The sequence below is a fragment of the Globicephala melas genome, chromosome 11 (genome assembly GCF_963455315.2).
Source record: "Globicephala melas chromosome 11, mGloMel1.2, whole genome shotgun sequence".
NCBI lineage: Eukaryota > Metazoa > Chordata > Mammalia > Artiodactyla > Delphinidae > Globicephala > Globicephala melas.
In genome coordinates this window covers 63,958,889-63,976,809 of record NC_083324.2, presented here as the reverse complement: position 1 = coordinate 63,976,809, position 17,921 = coordinate 63,958,889, and the positions used below count along the sequence as shown (strand labels likewise).

Below are 17,921 nucleotides of genomic sequence, written 5' to 3'. Positions count from 1 at the left end.
GGGTCCTTCACCTTCAGAAGCCCCTGATCCCTCTGCATCCTGCCCAGTCTGCCTCCCTGGGCTGACCCCAGAGCCTGGGTGAGCCCCCCTGGCCTGGAGAGGCCTGGGGTACCCCATGTCTGTGATGACCTCATCTGGGCTCCACATTGAGCCCAGCCTTGTCCAGCCTGAGGGGAGGCAGTTTTGTAGGTGCGGAGCCGCAGCCCTGAGACCGGGCCAGTTCTGCTTGGCTAACGAAACACAAGCAGCCTTTCTGCTGCTGCCAGCCACAGCTGCCCTGCCAAGGGAAGGGTCTCTCTGGGGCCTCGTCACGAGTTGGCAGGGGTTTGCTGGAGCCTAGAGGCTCAGGGCCAGGGCCAGGCTCCAGGTTGCAGCAGGAGGTACAGTCCCAGAGCCCAGGGGCTGGGTGGGGCAGTGGTGGGCACAGGAGCCGGGGGATCTGGGAAGCTGGGGAGTAACCACCTGGGTGCTTGGGTCCCCAGGGAAGCATGGGGCCTGTGGACCGGAGTCTGGGCACGTGAGGAAAGCAATGGGTTGGGGGGGGACAGGGGTGCTCATTTCTAGATTTGCCAGATGCCTCCTGTGGGGAGAGAGGGAAGTGGGTGGTGAGGATGACAGGGTAGAAAGCTGAAGGGTCTGGATGGCTGGGGGCTCCCCCTAAGCTGGACAAGGTGTGTGCATGCGTGCATGCTTGTGCATGTTGGGGAGGCGGAAGCACCCTGAGCTAGTCCCGGGCCTCTCACCTCGCTGCCCTCTGGGCCCAGCCAGCAGCCCGCACCCAGGCCACAGGCGTCGAGTGGCCTGTCCCCTGTATGATGGTCATGGCCTTTCTGTTCCTTCTTGCTTAGGCCTGGGACTTGGCCTCATTTCCTACCCCCACCTCCCCAGTAAACAGCTTCACAGCAACCCCCAATAAAGCAACATCTCCCCACACCAGCTGCTCGGCTGAGCAACAAAGCAAACAGGCATCCGACCTGCGCCAGTCCCAAGGGGGCGGGCAGGGATGGACAGGAGACCCCCCACCGATGGGTGCCCAGGCCGCGGCTCAGCCTGGCTGGCCAGTCCCACTCGACCCCTGCCCACCTGGGGGAGGGGTTGGAGCCAGGAACTCCCAGCTTGGAGCCTCCCCACCCCCAACTCAGGGAACTTCAGGGAGAGGGAGCATCCTCAGAGCCCCCAGGGAGGTTGGGGTGGTCTCTCGCGGGGTGGGGGACCACCCTCCCCTTTGAGAGCCTGACAGGCGCTATGAGGGTCCCAGAGCTGAAAACTCAGTCCCTGCCAGACTTGGTTATTGTATTACTGATTATAAAACACGTTGGCAGATGCGATGTCATTTGGTTGTCACAAGGACCCTCTGAATTATAGAACTTCTCTTGTCAACCGAGCCTGAGAGAATAGGGTGGCACTCAGTAGATGCTCAGTCAATGCAGAATGTGTGATGCTGGCAGTAAGTAGAAGAACCAGGAGAACCCACTGTCTGCCACTGAGGTCACTGCAGTTAAAACATTAATAACCCTGAAACAACTAGAGCACAACTTTGTGCTAAACGACTTGCTGCAGCTTGAGTATAACCTGGGGACAAGGCCCTCTGGTGGAGGGCAAGAAGGGGTGGGTTAGGACCCACAGTGTGTGACCCTAGGCAAGTCACTTTTCCTCCCTGCACTTGCAGCTCCTTGTCTGTGAAATGAGAGGGTTGGACAAGGTGGCCTCCTTTGTTAACGGAGGCTTCATGGAAGAGGCAACCTGGAGTGGGGTTTTGAAGGCTGTGTAGGAGCTGGTGGAGGCAGGCTGGCTGTCTGGATTTGCCAGCTTTACAAGACTTGTGTGCTTTCCCAGCCTTGTCTCCTAGGCTGAGGTCAGGGGAGGTAGGGGACTCTGGCTCTGGCTCCTCCTAGAGGCCAGGGAGGAGTGAGTGAGGCCAGCAGCTGCCCTGGTCTGGGCTAGAGAGCAGGCTGACCTCGGAGCAAGGTCCAGGCCTCTCCCACCACCGTTTTCAGCTCTCCCCCAGACTCCACCCTTTGGCCCTGCCCCTCCCTCCACCATCACCACCTGCCTCTTCCTTTATTCCGCTCACTCTTCACCTTATTACCTTTCCCTCCCCTCTTCTCCAGCCCCATCCCCTCACCTGCTCCCAAGTGCCACCTTCATGCCTGCTCAGCCCATCATAATTCACAAGGAATTTCCATTTGCCCTCCCCCTCAATCACCACAACCCCTTTAAGACATGCTCTTGACAGACAATTCAATAGATGGGACAACTGAGTCTCTTGCCCCAGTGCCAGACCTAGAGAGCAGGGAGTCAGGGCTCCAAACAGTGCGGGACCCTCCCCCTGCCCCCACCCACACCACATTTCATGCCCCACCCTATGCCCCCAGCCAGGTGAGTGACCTGTCGGGTGGAACAACTCTTCCCAAAGCAAACTTTGCACAAGCCGAGTTGCCCTGGGCTCTTCCTGACATTTAATGCCAATCTCCTTCCCCTGCCTCGTTTGCATGTTCCCAGCCCAGGGGGTGCCCCCTGCCAAATTCTCCTCTCCCGCTTCTCAGGGGCCTCCGGACTAGGGGAAGGTGAGCCTCCTCTTCCCTCTGGATCACTCCTTCCAGGCCAGGGACTCTGGTGGGGGCCTAATGGACCAGAGCCCACCCCGGGCTGTAGAAAGGAGTAATGAGGTTTCTCTGGGCACCACCAGAATCGAAGGGGCCCTTCCTTTTCCCTCCAGCTCTGGGGTTGAGGAGAGTGGTCTGGGAGTGACAGTCTGGGTTAAGGTCCCAGCACCTGGGACTGGTGACAAGGGTGGGGCCCAGGTCTCTGCTCTTGGGGCAGCGAGTTGGTCTGAGGGTTGCTGAGATCCAGCTCTTCCTGCCTCTGACTTCCATTCCAAGTCAGGCTGATGGGCAAGACGGAGGTCATGGGGTCATAGACTCCAGACAGTGTCTGGGCCAGAAAAGCTCTGGGAGATGACTTACCCAGTGGGAGAACAGAAGAGGAGACTGAGGCCCAGAGGGGACCAGGGGCTGCCCAGGGCCTTACATATGGTGGGAACAGGGCAGAATATGAATCCACATCTCCAGATGCTGAGGCCTCGAGTTCTTTCCAGACCACACACCCTTTGGAGCAAACTCAAATACAGGGGTGAGCTTGGGGCTGAGGTGGGTCCCTGTACCTCCAGGCTTCAGGCATCGGTGCCACCCAGACCCCCCCAGTGTGACTTTTGTGGGGCTGGGGTTTTCTAGGGCTGGGCCCGCAGGTAGCCTGAGCGAGGCGACAGGGGTGGTCAGCAGGGGTGATCCTAGAGGTCGGAAAATGCCAAGTCATCAGCACCATCTGGAAAGAGGGCACCTTGAGTTCCAATCCCTGCCTGGTCACCATGGACACGTGCCCTGAGGCAGCCACCGCCCCCTGCCTGTCAGGTGGGAATAATCTTGGCTGCGCCACTGCCCCAGAAGACAGTGGGAGAGCCAAAGCAGTTTATTTAGTTGGACTTCACTTTGTCCCTGGAAGAGTTGGAGGCGATGTCAGTGGTGGGGTGTGTGTGGGGGGATTGGGGGTGTTGGATGCCCATGGTACCCACACCACGGGAGCAAATGGGAGACAGTGCTGGTACACACATGCCTTCGGGCTCCTGGCTGCCCCTGGGAACTGTGGGCAAAGCAGACCTGACCATAATTCCTTGATGTTCCCTGACTCGTTTGTTTCCTGTCCCCCATCCTCCTGCTACCTGGCCCTGTTCCCTAACTCCCTACTCCCAAGTCTCCCTGGGCCCGTGGGCTGGCTCCCCAAGTTAAATCTTCCCAAGTAGAACCTTTGCTCCTGCTAATTGGATCCAGCTAGTTTCTTTTCTTTTTTATTCCTTTTTTGCCCGTGCCGCGCAGCATATGGGATCTTAGTTCCCTGACCAGGGATCAAACCCGCGCCCTCAGCAATGAAAGCGTGGAGTCCTAACCACTGGACCGCCAGGGAATTCCCTGGATCCAGCTAGTATGAAGAGCAGTTTCAAAGGACGAGGGAGCTGGGTTTTCATGGGAGGGCAGGAGTTGTCCAAGGAGCAGTGAGGGGGCTGGAGGGGGAGTAGCAGCGTGGGAAGGGAATGTCTAGGGGAGCAGGAAGGCTGAGGCCAGAGGCAGGGAGGGTTCAAGGAAGCTAGACAGGTGCAGGCAGGCCCAGGGCACTGGATTGGGCAGGCCCGGCTTCTCTCCAAGGTGCTGACCAGCTGACTGGGGGTTGGGGGGACAGGCCCCTGTGGCCCCTGCCCACTCTGCATGGCTCCTGGCCAGGTCCTGATCGCACCCCCAAAGCCCCCTGATTCCAACCCATGAATGCAGGCCCAGAGGTTTGGAGGGAGGGAGGGAAGGGCTGACAACAGTGGGGAAACTGGAGGAGGTCTGTCCCCAGTTGGTGGAGTAGGCGGCTCTGGGCAGAGTGGCAGGCTCTGTCTCACCCTGGCCCCAGCCTCTCGCCCTCAGCGCTCTTCTCACGGGCCCTGCAGCTGGGGTGCTGGGCTCTGGGCAGACTAAGCTTGTGTCTCAGGATTGAGGTGGGGGCTCAGGCATATTTACCCTACCCACCACCCCCTTGGGGGTAAGATCTGAGCCTAGATTGAGCAGGACGTGAGAGACAGGCTCCAGCCCCATGACAGTCCAGGGCCTTAGTAAAGACTCTGGTAACTCCATTTCCCTGGGGCTGTGGTTTCAGGAGATATCTGAGCATCTTTTGCATGTCAGGATGGGAGTGAGAACCTGGAGGCCGGGGAGTTGCCTCCCAAGGGGCAGGAAACAGCTGCTGTAAGTCTCTAACTTTGGGTCCCTCTGCCTTCTCTCCTTACTCTGCCTTCCTGGGAGAATGTGAGGCACTGAAAAGAAGTGGCCCAGGTGGCTAATCCCTCTGGCTGCTACCCTGCGAATCCGCCTCGTTTCTGGGCCTTGGCCTCCGCCAGCTGTTATCAAATTTCTTTGTCTGGAGTCAGAGCCAGTGCCTCTGAGGCAGGAGGGAGGCAGGACATGCTGAGCCTTAATCTAGACACGTGGCTTAATCCAGAAAAGACCAGCTCGAGGTTTGGAAGCTGGAGCCATCGCTCAGGAGACGGGCAGCCCCTCGGGGCCAGAGGCTGTCAGGAGGGACCTGGACCTGGCAAAGCCTGGGCTTGTCCCAGGACCCTAGGCCTATGGTGCAGTGGTCCTGGCTCTGCTGTGTGACTGTGGACACATCCCTGCCACTCTCTGAGCCTTATTTTCCCAGGGCACATGTGTCCCCATGGGTAGACAATCACCCATGAATGTAATCACAGCTGAATTGCATGGCACAGGTGGGGAGAGCTGGAGAGTCAGAGGAGAAAGCTGCTGGGGACGGCTCCCTGGGGGAGGAGGGTTTTGGGCTAAACTGTGATGAGAAGGAAGGGGCATCTTGGGCAGGGGGACGACAAAACAAGAGAAAATAGCCATGTCATGCCCACAGCACAGGGACCAAGGGAGAAGCACCGTTCTCATCAGAGCCTGGATATGTGGTCACCATGTTGATCTCTGGTTCTGGTCCAGACCCTGCCCTTAACCACTGAATACATCTGTTTCCCGCTCTGGCCTTCATTGTTCCCATCTATAGGGATCACGTAGTCCACGGTCCCTTCCAGCTCTGATTATCTGGCTCAGAGGTAGGCGCCAGCCACTGGGCCAGGCAGGGCAGGCAGTGGGGAACCATGGGAGGTTCCAGAGCCCAGGGGTGCCTGATGAAAGGGTTTTGGAGGGAAATGAACTTGACAGTGCAGTGGAGTGAGCAGCTAGGAGGCGGGCATGAACTTTGGAGGACCAAGCTGCCTGATCAGGAGGTGGGCAGGACCCTGGGAAGATGGGACCGTCTGGAGCCTCAGAGGGAACGTGGTACAATGAGCAGAGCCCGCACATGGCCGGCTGTGGACCTCGGGCAATAGCTGCACAACCTCTCTGAGCCTCACAGTCCACGTCTATAAAACAGGGCTCTCGAGTCCCCTGTGGGTAGTAAAAGGGTAACATGTACCAACGCTCTGGGCCCAGAAGTTGCTCCCCGTGTGTTCTCTTCCCTCCCAAGTCCAGTCCTAGAGCCTGGAGGAGGTGCCAGGGATGCAGGCTGGGCACACCAGCCCCTGGCTCCCTGATCAGTAAACCCAGGTCCCTCACGCTTGGCTGCCGGGGTCCGAGCCTTCTGCACCACCTCCCCACCTGCGGACAATCGGCTCTTGCCTCCTGCCGCATGGTTAATCATTAACTTTTTTTTCACTAGGTAGGTGTTGGAGCTGGGACCAAGCCTTGGTTGAGAGCAGGTTCCTTGGCGTTTAGGAGCAAGGTGACGGGGAGCTGGAATGTGGGGTGTGGAGGAGGAGGTGGGAGTTCTCTGCTGGTGAAGGAGCCCCGGGCCAGGAGCCGGAAGTCGTTTAGTTCTCTGCACCATAACTTCCCCACCACAACTTCCCCACCACAGCGTAGGAATGAGCCTAAGGCCTGAACTGCCGCTCTCCCGGGAGGAAACGGAGGCGAGGGCTTCAAAGCTCACTTGACAAATGTGTCAGGGATGTGTCATCACGTCCCCACCTGGCAAATGCTGCCACCTGTCCTGCCCTTTCATCCTCACTGACCCCTCACACCACTGTGCCCCGAAACACAGCAGCTGCCTCCCATCCTACCTGTGGCCGAGGCCAAGCAAACAGGAGGGCCACGAGGGAAGCAAGTTCCCCTGCTTCTTAGGAAAGGTTCCGTCTCCCTGGCACCCGGCCCGAGGTGTTGGCAGGGACTGTCCTAACGTGGCAGGCCGGGGAGTTCTGGGGACGTGGATGGGGCGGGAAGCAGGAAGGGGGTGATGAGGGAAGGGTGGGGTTGAGAGGGGCTCTCCGGGGGGGGGGCCACCCAGGGGGTAGGGTGTGGACACAGGCTGGGGTGGGGACCCAGGGATAGAGCGGGCTGTTGGCTCTGCTTGGGTAAATAATGTGGACCCACAGCACACACGTGTGTTTGCACAGAAGGGCTTGAAATGATTCCAGGCCTGCCCTCTGTCCCCCGCAAGCCCGGCTCCCTGATCCCTGCCCACCCCACCCCACCCTGACCTCTCCTTCCTTGTCACTTAAAGGAGCCCTTGAAAGGGAGATGCAAAATGAAAGTGAACGAACACTCTTCTCTCTTTCTTGCGTTCTCTCCGCCACGGAAAAGCAGGGCCGCCGTGTACAGTTGGGAAGGTTGGGCACTGCACAAGATGGGGGACAAGGGTGAGCTGAAGTTCCACTTGGGCTCCATTCACCAAGCCACGCCACCCAGAGAGAAAAGGGCATCATTTTCTGAGTTGTATGCAGTTGCACTAGCTGCAGCCCTAGAGAAGCTAGAGCCTTCCAAACGGGGTTCTCTCTCTGCCTCACTTGCACGTTGAGGCTGAGCAAGTCAGTCTCATGAGGTGACTGGAGAAGGGCCAGGGAGCCCCCGCTCCATGGTCCTGGTGCAGCGCAGCAAATCCCACCGTTAGAGAGTCTACCACTCCTTCCAGTAAAGCCTACCCCTCTTACTGGCCAGATGCCTTCAAAGCAGCAATTTGCAAACTTGAACACTCATCAGAATCACCCAACGGACCTGTAGAAACGCATTGCTAGGAATTCCCTGGCGTTACAGTGGTTAGGACTCTGCTCCCATGGCAGGGGGCCCAGGTTCAATGATCAGGGAACGAAGTTCCCACAAGCAGTGCGGCGCGGCCAAAAAAAAAAAGAAAGCAATGCATTGCTGGAAAAAAAAAAAAGAAACGCATTGCTCGGCCTCCCCCGCCCTACTTTCCCCACCCCCACCCCCCCACCCCCGAGCTTCTGATTCAGTTGCTCTGATGAGGGCCTAAGAATTCAAGTTCCTCAAAAGTTCCTAGGTGGTGCTGATGCGGCTGGTCCCGGCACCACATTTTGAGAACACTGTTTAAAATGTAAATACCCCCAAGAAAGGACACACATTAACTTGCCCTTAGCAGGTTTACCTGCTCCTTTCCTCCTTTCGGAATGATCCCCTGTGTTATGGGGAACATACGTTGTTGGTAATCTTCCACCTCTGTCCTGATTTATTCTTGAGTTTTGAGTCCACAAATCATGGAAATATCCCAGGGACCCCAGTTCTTTGGTGTATGTACATCTCGCAAGTTCCCTGCCTCACCCAAACCACGGACTCCAATATGGGGCTCAGAGAAAAGGGTCCAGGGGAAGCAGAGCCTGGGGACCCGGGGGGAGGGACACTGTAGTTCCTCGCGTTGAGGCCAAATGGTGCCCCTCGGGAGGCATTGGGGCGGCAGGTAGGAGAGGAGTGGGGTCTGACTTGCTGAGGGACTCATTTGTCCCCCAGGGCCTGGGCCTTCTGACCAGCCCCTGCAGCTGTGGGGAAAGTGGGCCTGTAGGTCTGCACCTGGCACCTCCCACCTTGGGAGCTGTGAGTTCTTCTGGGCGTGAGGGGAGAGAAGAGGGCCTGGGAGCTGGGAGGGGCTGGGGAAGCACCTTTCAGGAAAGGACAAGGAGGGTGGGTACCAGGAACCCAGCCCTGAGTAGGGGCGGGGCCAAGCACACCTGTACGTTGTTGTTCAGTGACCACCTCAGCAGCGTTAGGCCGGGAATTTATTCGCACCCGCCAAGTGGCCCTGTGGGGGAGGAAGGGGACCCGCCTCCCCAACCTGGGAGGAGATTCTACCCTGCCACACCCCTCACTTGCTCCTTTCATTCTTCACCCGGTTGGTGGAGATGATGGTGACCTTCTCCCTTCCCTACCCCCTCCAAGGGCAGAGTAAAAGAAAACAAGCTTTGCCACAGCAGAAAAGATTAGGTTAGCCCTTAGAAGGAGCTTCCTCAACAGGACAGGGGACTGGGATCTGGGTGGGGGCCGGCCCAGGGACAGAGGGCTGGATATTAAAGACTTCTTGTCCAGGCCTCAGTTTGCTCATCTGCCAAATGGGACTAATTGTGCCTTCCATCGTGAGGACTGAAAGAGGTCAAGAACCTCAGAAGATTGTTTTAAACAGGCTACACGTGTAAAGATTTGCTGCTCGCAGCCAACCTGGCTTCCCTGGGGAGTAAGGGAGCTGTCTGTTTACCGTCCTGCCCCCACTCCCATCCCACTGGCTTTCCAGCCACAAGACCTGTCTGCCCAGCCCTGTCCTAGCTGCCCAGTGACCCAGAAGCCCCAACTCTCTCCCAGGCCCAGCCACTGCCCGCTGGGCTCCTCATCTCTGTAACCAGCTTAGCAGCCCCCATGGGGATGGGGAAGCAGCTAGGACCTGACTCTCCTTCCTTTTTTATTTCTGTAGACGCAGCCGCCAGCCCGAGCAGCAGCGGCATGGGCAGCGCCAGCCCGGGCCTGAGTGGCGTCCCCTCAAGCCGCCTCCTGCTGCCCCCTGACACTGTGCTACGGACTGGCCTGGAGAAGGTGGCAGTGGGAGCAGGGGCAATGGGGCCCGAGAGACGGGACTGGAGCCCCAGCCCACCTGCCACACCTGAGCAGGGCCTGTCCACCTTCTACCTCTCCTACTTCGACATGCTGTTCTCCGAGGACAGCAGCTGGGTGGCCAAGGGCCCCGGGGCCAGCACTCGGGAGGAGCCGCCCGACGAGCCCGAGCAGTGCCCCGTCATCGACAGCCAAGCCCCGGGGGGCAGCCTGGACCTGGCGCCGGGTGGGCTGACCCTGGAGGAGCATTCACTGGAGCAGGTGCAGTCCATGGTGGTGGGCGAGGTGCTCAAGGACATCGAGACGGCCTGCAAGCTGCTCAACATCACGGCAGGTGAGCCCCTCCTCACGCCCCCCTCCGCCAGGGGGACACAGGCCAGCGGAGGTCACAGGGAGGTGTGGGGGCACTGCCTGGTGCACTGTGGTCACCCCCAGAGATGCTGGTGCTTCTACACATACACTCAGCCCCTAACACACAGCAGCTGCGAGCCTGGGATCCAAGGTTCCCGCTCTCTCTGTGCCCCAGCTGCACCAGCCCAGTGTCCCCACTTGGTAGGTGCCGGGTGAAGCAAATACGAGCTCTACACCATCTGGCCCACCTCCTCCTCTCACACTTAAATCCACTCTCCCCTTATTCACTCTGCTCCAGCCACTCCTGCCTCTTTGCTCTTACCGCAACACACACACCTCAGGACCTTTGCACTTGCTGGTCCCTCAACCCAGAGCACTCTTCCCCTACATACCTACCTGGCTCACCCCTCACCTCCTTCAGGTCTTGATTCAAATGGCACCATCTCGATGAGGCCTTTCCTGACCCCTCTATTGAAATTGCTGCCCATACCCCCACGTCTTATTCCTCCAACCTGCTTTATTTCTCTCATGTTTCCTACCGTCTGATATGCTGCATATTTATCTTGTTTACTGTTTCCCCTACTGGAATGTACATGCCCCAAGGGCAGGGATTTTCATTTGTTTTGTTCACTGCTACATCCCCAGTTCCTAGGATGTTACCTTGTACATAATAGATGCTCAATAAACAATAACTTAATATACCAGGCCCTGTTCTAGCACTGGGGAATTCAGCGTGAACATAGCACAAAGGCTCCTTCGTTCACGAAGCTAATGTTACAGTGACAAAACAGGTCATAAATAAATAGGATAATGTATCACTGGTCCAGGGGGGATGAGGGCTCTGATGAGGGGGGCACATCAGGAGGCCAGGCACGTGTCTGCGAGGGCCTGGAAGGTGTGGTTACAGAGCTTATGCTACTGATTGAGGGGCTGCTGGGTCTCCAGTCCCCTGTCCCTCCATCATCTCTCCAGCTTTGGGCAAGCCTGACCCACCTCCTTGGCCTTTGGGCCCTGGCATCTGAGGCTCGCACACAGGAAGGGTCTTCAGGCATCGCTTAGGCCTGGCTCCTCCTCCTCAGTCACCCAGGCCCAGCCCCTGCCACCTAGTAGTCCCAGCTGAGGTCCCGCCTTGAGGCAGCTCCTGCCCAGGCCCCATCCTCCAGTGGCCCAATGCCAGCCCTCAACCCGGGAGCTTTTCCCATGGTGCCTCCGCTCCCACACCGAGTTGGGGAGGGCCCGCCCGCTAAACAATAGGAACAGAAACAAATTGCTTTGACCCTGAGGAAGAAAATAGGTTTATTAAGTGAGGGCAGGCCAGTCTGCAGGTCACCCAGCTTAGACCACAGCGTTCACTTGGAGGCCCCATTGTGTCTGTGCCCGCAGCTTGGCCACCACCCACGTGCCCTGCTGGGCTCACCCCAGGGCAGCTCCCCAGGGAGACTTATAGGACCAAGCCAGCCACTCACCTCAGGGCCTTGGCCCCATGGCCACCCTGTACCCTGCCACCGCTCCCCCACATTTGGTGCACGTGCACTGAGCAGCTCTGCAGCACCCAGCCCTTTGTTAGGTGTTGGACGAGGGAATGGAACTCTCTCTGTGCCTCAGTTTCCTCATCTGTAAAATACAGTGCGGGTAGAGAGTGGGGTTTGTAGAGCTAATTCTTGGTTGGGTTTTTCTCTGGTTCTTTGAAGGGTTTGGGGAAGGCAAGAGGCATCTGGGAAAGAAAGAAGCTTGGGTGTTTCTGGTTTAATGTCACTGTCCCCTCCAGGGCTGTGGCTCCCCAAAAGGCCCTTTGGAGGGGCTGGAGGGGTCTGGGAGGACCTGAGGTCCAGGTGAGATGGGGGTGCAGAGGCCCCAGGCTGCCCTGCCCTGAGCCATGTTTGCTTCAAGGGCCCCGGTTCCTTCCTGTCACTGCCACCTTCTTTGGTACCCCCTCCACGGAGCCCCTCAAGGCCCCATGTGGCCTGGCCTGGCCCCATCTCAGGAGTGCATGGTCCCAGGCCACCAGTTCCCATGGAGGCCCCATCAGAGCAGAGGGGCCACCTTGGGGGTGGTGCCCTCAAGCAGCCTCCAGGGCTGAAGGAGTGTCTCTTGCCCAGACCCCGTGGACTGGAGCCCTGGCAACGTGCAGAAGTGGCTCCTGTGGACAGAGCACCAGTACCGGCTGCCCTCCGTGGGCAAGGCCTTCCAGGAGCTGGGGGGTAAGGAGCTGTGTGCCATGTCGGAGGAGCAGTTCCGCCAGCGCTCGCCCCTGGGCGGGGACGTGCTGCACGCCCACCTGGACATCTGGAAATCAGGTGGGACAGGCGTGGGTAGAATGCCCCACCCCCCTGCCCCCCACTGCGGGCTCCAAGCCAGGGACACCAAGGGGAACAGTTAGGTCAGCATGCCTGTCCGGAGGCTACACTCCACTGGGTAGGCAGCCCCTTGTCCCAATCTGGACTCTGTTCTGAATCCCAACCCCAATGACAGCTGCCTCCCCGGGTCCTGGGTGAACTCTCCAGCCCCGACCCACTGCCTACCCTGGTCAAGGCCACAGAACTTAGGACAGAGCACATGGGAAGTTAAAAATAGAAGTTAGACTGTGAGGACACAGGACATCAGATACTCTAAGTCCTTCTTCTTTGTCCTTTTTAAAATTTTGTGTTTGTTTTGTGTTGTTTTCATTAAAGAAGAAACGAGGTAATAAATGTGCAGGAATTTTTAAAAGACCATCGTGAGCGACAGCACACCATGAAGAACAATCCTCCCTCCCACCCACCCCGGCCCTCCAATCCCCCTCCCTAGAGGCAACCGCTGTTGCCAGTTTTGTGAGTACCTTGCCAAGGAAAGTCTATGCATATACAAGCAAGAGTAAGTGTGACGTCTACCCCTTTCTAACATGAACAGTACGAGTATCAGGCTGTGCTGTACTGAGCAGCGTATCCTGGATCTTGTTTCCCATCACTGTCTATACAGCTGCCCCGGTTTTGATGGCTGCATGCCAACCCCTTAATGTGTACTTGGTCTCAATCTTATCGGGCGCCCAGTGTGCCCTGCACAGAGCCGTGCACTTCAGAGGGGTCAGTCCTCGCTCCACGAGTCAAGGCCCCTGCCCCTCAGGGCCCAGGGTGAATAAGAGGACAGGTCCCACTCTCATGGCTCAGAAACCAGTGTCCTGCCCCAGCCCAGGCCCCTTGCCGGGGTCTGGCAAGAGCAGTGGACAGTGCCAGGCTATAAGCCGGGTGGTGGTGTGGACAGAAGCTGGCGGCCTCTGCGTCCCACTGCTTGTCTGGGGAGGGGGTCAGGTGGAGAGCAGGAGGGGATGGTGGTGCTCGGGGAGCTTGGCAGCTGGAGGGCAGGGAGTGTTTTTATTATGCTGGGCACCGTGCAGGCTTCACCACCCTGCATCCTTGCAAGGCCTGTGAGGGGGTGTCCCAGCCCCATTTCACAGGTGACAGAAGGGAGGCAAAGCAAGGCTTGACTTCCACTCCTCTCTGAACAAGGGGCTGCCTGCAGGGCCTCGAAGGCCCCTCCCAGCTCCGAAATCCTACATTTTCTTCCAGGAGGAGGCTTTGTAAACAGCTGGTCTTCACAGGCTGGCAGGAGGGAGGGAGCCACGGGGGGGCTTCTCTGGCCCCACAGTTCCACCCAAATGCCCTCCTCCTCCCTTGGGGGGTCTCTCTGGTCCCCAACTTCCTCTCCTTGTCCCGCAGCGGCCTGGATGAAAGAGAGGACGTCCCTGGGGGCGATTCACTACTGTGGTGAGTCAGGCAGGGCAGGGAGGCGGCCGGGGCTCTGGGGTCTGGGGGTAGGCTGGGGCAGCCATCGAAGAAGGGGGCTCCCCACTCACCGCCACCCTCCCTGGCTGCCCAGCGTCGACCAGCGAAGAGAGCTGGACGGACAGCGAGGTGGACTCATCCTGTTCCGGGCAGCCCATCCACCTGTGGCAGTTTCTCAAGGAACTGCTGCTGAAGCCACACAGCTATGGCCGCTTCATCCGGTGGCTCAACAAGGAGAAGGGTGAGCAGTGCCAGGGGCAGGAGGGGAGGGGGCTGCTGGGAGCCTGTGGTCCTGCCAGGCGCTGGGCAGGGAGGGCTGGGGGCAGGGCAGAGGGCTGGAGCTGCCCCCACCTTTGCCCTGAATGCCACACACGCACTCTTACTGGACTGGCCCAGGGTCTGTGTGCCGTCTGTGTCCACGCGTGTTCCCCGGCTGGGCTCTGCCTGTTGAGGGTCCCCAGGGACACACAGTGCCTGGGACATAGCAGGGCCTTAAAACTCTGCTGAGAACCAGACACGGTCTTTACCCTCAAAACATCAGAGCTTGACGGAGGAGACTGATGGTATCCAGTGAAAAATACAGTGCGGGCAACAGAGGTAATATTAGATTTTCAAGTAGCCACAATTAAAAATTCGTTTAAACAGGTGAATTTAATTTTAATAATACATCTGTTTAATCCAATGGTATAAATTCGTATAATTTCAACATATAATCGATATAAAAATTATTAATAAGATATTTCCTAAGTCTTTGAAATCTGGTATACGTTTTATGCTTACAGCACACCTTACTTCAGACCAGCCACATTTCAAGGGCTAAGAGCCACATGTGCCTAGTGGGGACCACACTGGACAGCAACAAGGCTGGATGGTGTGCTCGGAGCCAAGAAACCTGGGTTCTAGGCCCCCTCCTGCCATTAGTAGCCGTGGGCGCCTGGACCCCAGTCTTCATGTTTGTGAAATGGACTAGATTCATTCATCCAGCAAACCTTCCCTGAGCACCTCCTCTGGTTCCATACTTGCTCAGCCGACATTTATGGAGGGTTACAGTGTCCTCAGGGTGTGGGGAGAATTCAGCGGTACCCCATCCTCCAGGGACCTACAGTCTTGTAGGAGAACCAGCAGTGAAATGAGCTGGTGTGCAGAATGTGTTGGGCTGTGATGGGGTCAGCTGTGCCTGTGTCCAGGAGGGCTTCACAGAGGAGTGACTTTGGGGCTGAGTGTGGAGCATGGGAAGGGGTTAGGAGGGGTGGAAAAGTTCCTGCACAAGGTGTGGTGATCCCGTGTGTATATTTGAGACTGAGAGTGAGCCGGTACTCCAGGGAGACTGTCCCATGAGGGCAGGGAGATCAGGGAGGGTGGGGTGGTCTGGGGAGCCTGCCTGGAGAGGGTGTGCTGACCTGTGCTTTGCCAGGTGGTTTAGAATGAGAACTGGGGGTATTAATGAGTAATAGTTCATCCTAAGGGGTACTTCCTTCAGGCTCTGCTCTAAGCGCTTTCCGTACCCACTCAACAACATGATGATCACTACAACCCCCTCTTACTGACAGGAAAACGGGGTCTCAGACAACTTCTAAAGGTAGAAAATGGCAGAGCCAGGATTCCAGCCCAGGTCAGCCTGGCTCCAGATCCACTCTTTCCAACATCTCCTACCAATTAATCCTGCCAGAAAGGGCTGTGTGGGCTTGAAGTGTCTGAGAATCGCAAAGCGGTCTTTCAGGCTCGGGAACTGCACGGGCGACCTTGCCAAATGAGCCGTGTCTGCAGCCCGGAGCCCCGCAGGGCTTCTGCGTAGGGTGTGCACACCCCACGCTTAGGAGCAGAGGCTGGCAAGGATCAGGCCCTCAGGGCCCCAAGTCGCCAACCAACGTACGCAGGTTCACCCTGCACCAGGAGGTCTGTGAGTCCGTGGTAGGATTTACCACTTCCTGGGCCCTGTGGAACACCCTTCCCACATGTTCCTTTAACCCTCAACGCAACCATGGGAGAAGGTATCGTGGCCCAGCGCCTGGCCCTACCCCGGGCGACTCTAGCCCCCCTGGCTGCGAGAGACTGACCTGCTGGTCTCGGTCTTTCTCCTTCCTGCCACCCCGCCTGCACTGCTGGCTCTCTCTGGGCCCTCCTGCTGCCCCAGGCATCTTCAAAATCGAGGACTCCGCGCAGGTGGCCCGGCTGTGGGGCATCCGCAAGAACCGCCCCGCCATGAACTACGACAAGCTGAGCCGCTCCATCCGCCAGTATTACAAGAAGGGCATCATCCGCAAGCCGGACATCTCCCAGCGCCTGGTCTACCAGTTCGTGCACCCCATCTGAGTGCTGCGGCCAGGCCCTGGGCCCGAACCTTGCCCTCGCCAGACCTCCCTCCTGCCTGCCCTGCCTCAGCCAGACCCTGAGCTGGGGGACTGGGCAGTCTGCTGGCATCCGGAGTTCAAGGTCAGGGAGGGGATGGCCCCTCGCTCCACGGGTGTCAGTGAGCTCTCTGGGGCCCAAGGGACCCCGGCGTGGGCGTGCTTTCTCTTTGGGCCTGACTGCTCCTGCGCCCAGTCCACTGGAGGACGGCGGAAGCCAGGGCTGTTCTCAGTGTTCATGGCACCCCAGGGAAGGCCCTCCCTCCACCCAGCCTCTGACCCCAGAAGTTCCAGAGCAGAGCCGACAGAACGGCAGTGACTTGGCCAAGGCCACTTGCAGTCCAGTGCCCTCTGCCACCCATTCTGTACCGTGCCTGGCATGGTGCGGGGACATCTACACCCCCAAGTTGGGAAGCCAGGGGTGCCCTGGGGATGGATAATAAAGATACTAGAGAATTGACGTGGCCCCAGTGTCCTACGTACAGTGAGGGAGTGGCACAGCCTGGAGGCCATCAATGCTCAAAAGGCTGTGGTCACAGGGGCCTGGGGTGGTCAAGGGAGGCTTCCTGGGGGAGGTGGCATTGAGCTGAGCCTAAAAGGAAAGGGGCAGTTGATTGGTAGAAGCAGTGGGAGAGAGGCAGTGAGTCCTCAAGGCCAACGAGGGGCTGTACTGGCCCTCATCTCCCCTGACCTGGTGTCAGCTGGAAGGAGGGCGTGGGCCGGGGCTAAAAAGGGTCTACGGCAGGACTGGAGAGATGGTGGCGTTCTTCCCATCCTCCTGCTCTGCTGTAGATCAGGACTTTCCCCTGGGGTGGGCCAAGGGCTGCCCCTCTTGTGAGGGGGTCCACAGCCCTTGCCTCTGCTTGGCCAACTGCAGGGCCTCTGGGCTGGGCAGCAGGGCTGTGGGAGAGGATGAAGCCTTCAGTCTTCCTCATGGGACACTGGCTCTGCAGCAAACGAGAGTGGAAGAGAGGCTGGCTTGCTGGCAATTCCTCTCTTGAGAGAAGCCACAGACCTCCTCAGGGGCCCGGAAGCTGTGAGCCCTGCAAGCTAGGTGTGAGGGGCCAGGGCTCCTGACGGGAAAAAGCAGTGGGTCTGAGTGTTCATCTGTGTGCTGAGGGAGATGGAACCCACCGCCTTCTTTCCTGGGCAAAGCAACTCGGCTTCCTCATGCTCCTCTCACGTTTGTTCATCCAGCTCAGCTGACACGAGGGCCGACTAGGCAGCCAGGTGCTTCCACTGCTTTTTGTCATTAACCTTCCCAACAAAACTGTGAGGTAAGGGTCACCCCCCCACACACGCTGCTTTGCAGCTGATGAAACTGAGGCTCAGAGCAGTTAAGTGCTCGCTCACAGTCACACAGCCAATCAGCGGCAGAACCAAGAACTGAACCCACAAGGACAGGGCTCTCCCTGTCCCTCCATGCCTCCTGCTCTGTCAGCGCCCCTAGCCTCTGTAACGCTTACCTTCTGATGACAGGCTTCCAGGAGACAGCCCAGCGCCACCCAGACCACTGAGGGTTAAATGCTGCCCTGTACTGCACCTTCTGCCCTCAGCAATTTTATTGTCTCCAGAAGAAAGTTTACTCCTGGCAGTGAGCAAACAGCACCTTGGCATCTGTCAGCTGGGATTGCACTGGGAGGAGGAGGAGGCCCTGCCCCAGGCCAGTGCCTCGCTGGGCCCCTGCTGTCTGCCCACCCCCGGGGAGGGGGCAGACTGGGCCCTGGCCAGAACCCAGCTCGGCTCTGCTGAACTGCTGAACTGGTTTTGTCTCCGGCCTGCCCACCCTGCCCCCAAGTCCCTGGAGCCACCTGCTTGCACGTCCCCAGCTGGGCCTGGGCCTGGAGAGGCCTCGGATCTCAGGCTGGGGCTGGGAGGGAGGGAGGAGGATTAGGGGCGAGGAGTGGGGAGCTGGAGGCGCTCCAGAACGCGGAGCTGCGGGGGGCTTGGGTGGGGCAGCTCCCTGCTGTGGATCTGCACGAGGCACAGAGGCACACACACATCCAGTGACACCTCGCGTGCTGGCAGCAAACTCCGGAATCCTT

At 58.5% G+C, this 17,921-nt stretch overlaps 1 protein-coding gene across 2 annotated transcripts; it reads left to right on the top strand.

The window, feature by feature from the left end:
* The first annotated feature begins 9,293 nt into the window (after positions 1–9,293).
* SPDEF (SAM pointed domain containing ETS transcription factor) lies at positions 9,294–16,287 on the top strand. Of its 2 annotated transcripts, XM_030871026.2 has the most exons (5): positions 9,294–9,750; positions 11,867–12,064; positions 13,463–13,510; positions 13,623–13,769; positions 15,663–16,287. In XM_030871026.2, the coding sequence occupies exons 1-5, from the start codon at positions 9,309–9,311 to the stop codon at positions 15,839–15,841; spliced, it is 1,014 nt and encodes a 337-aa protein (XP_030726886.2). In that variant the 5' UTR covers positions 9,294–9,308; the 3' UTR covers positions 15,842–16,287. The 2 variants fall into 2 exon arrangements, with proteins under 2 accessions (XP_030726886.2, XP_060164371.1); XM_060308388.1 differs by lacking the exon at positions 13,463–13,510 and having other exon boundaries at positions 9,309–9,750.
* The last annotated feature ends 1,634 nt before the right edge of the window (positions 16,288–17,921 follow it).

What these genes read in the sequence shown, in the direction of transcription:
- SPDEF (XM_030871026.2), top strand. Translation starts at nt 9,309, where the DNA reads ATGGGCAGCGCCAGCCCGGGCCTGAGTGGCGTCCCCTCAAGCCGCCTC. An exon ending in GCTGCTCAACATCACGGCAG is followed by an intron (nt 9,751 to 11,866) that starts GTGAGCCCCTCC and finishes TCTCTTGCCCAG; the next exon opens with ACCCCGTGGACTGGAGCCCT. An exon ending in CCTGGACATCTGGAAATCAG is followed by an intron (nt 12,065 to 13,462) that starts GTGGGACAGGCG and finishes CTTGTCCCGCAG; the next exon opens with CGGCCTGGATGAAAGAGAGG.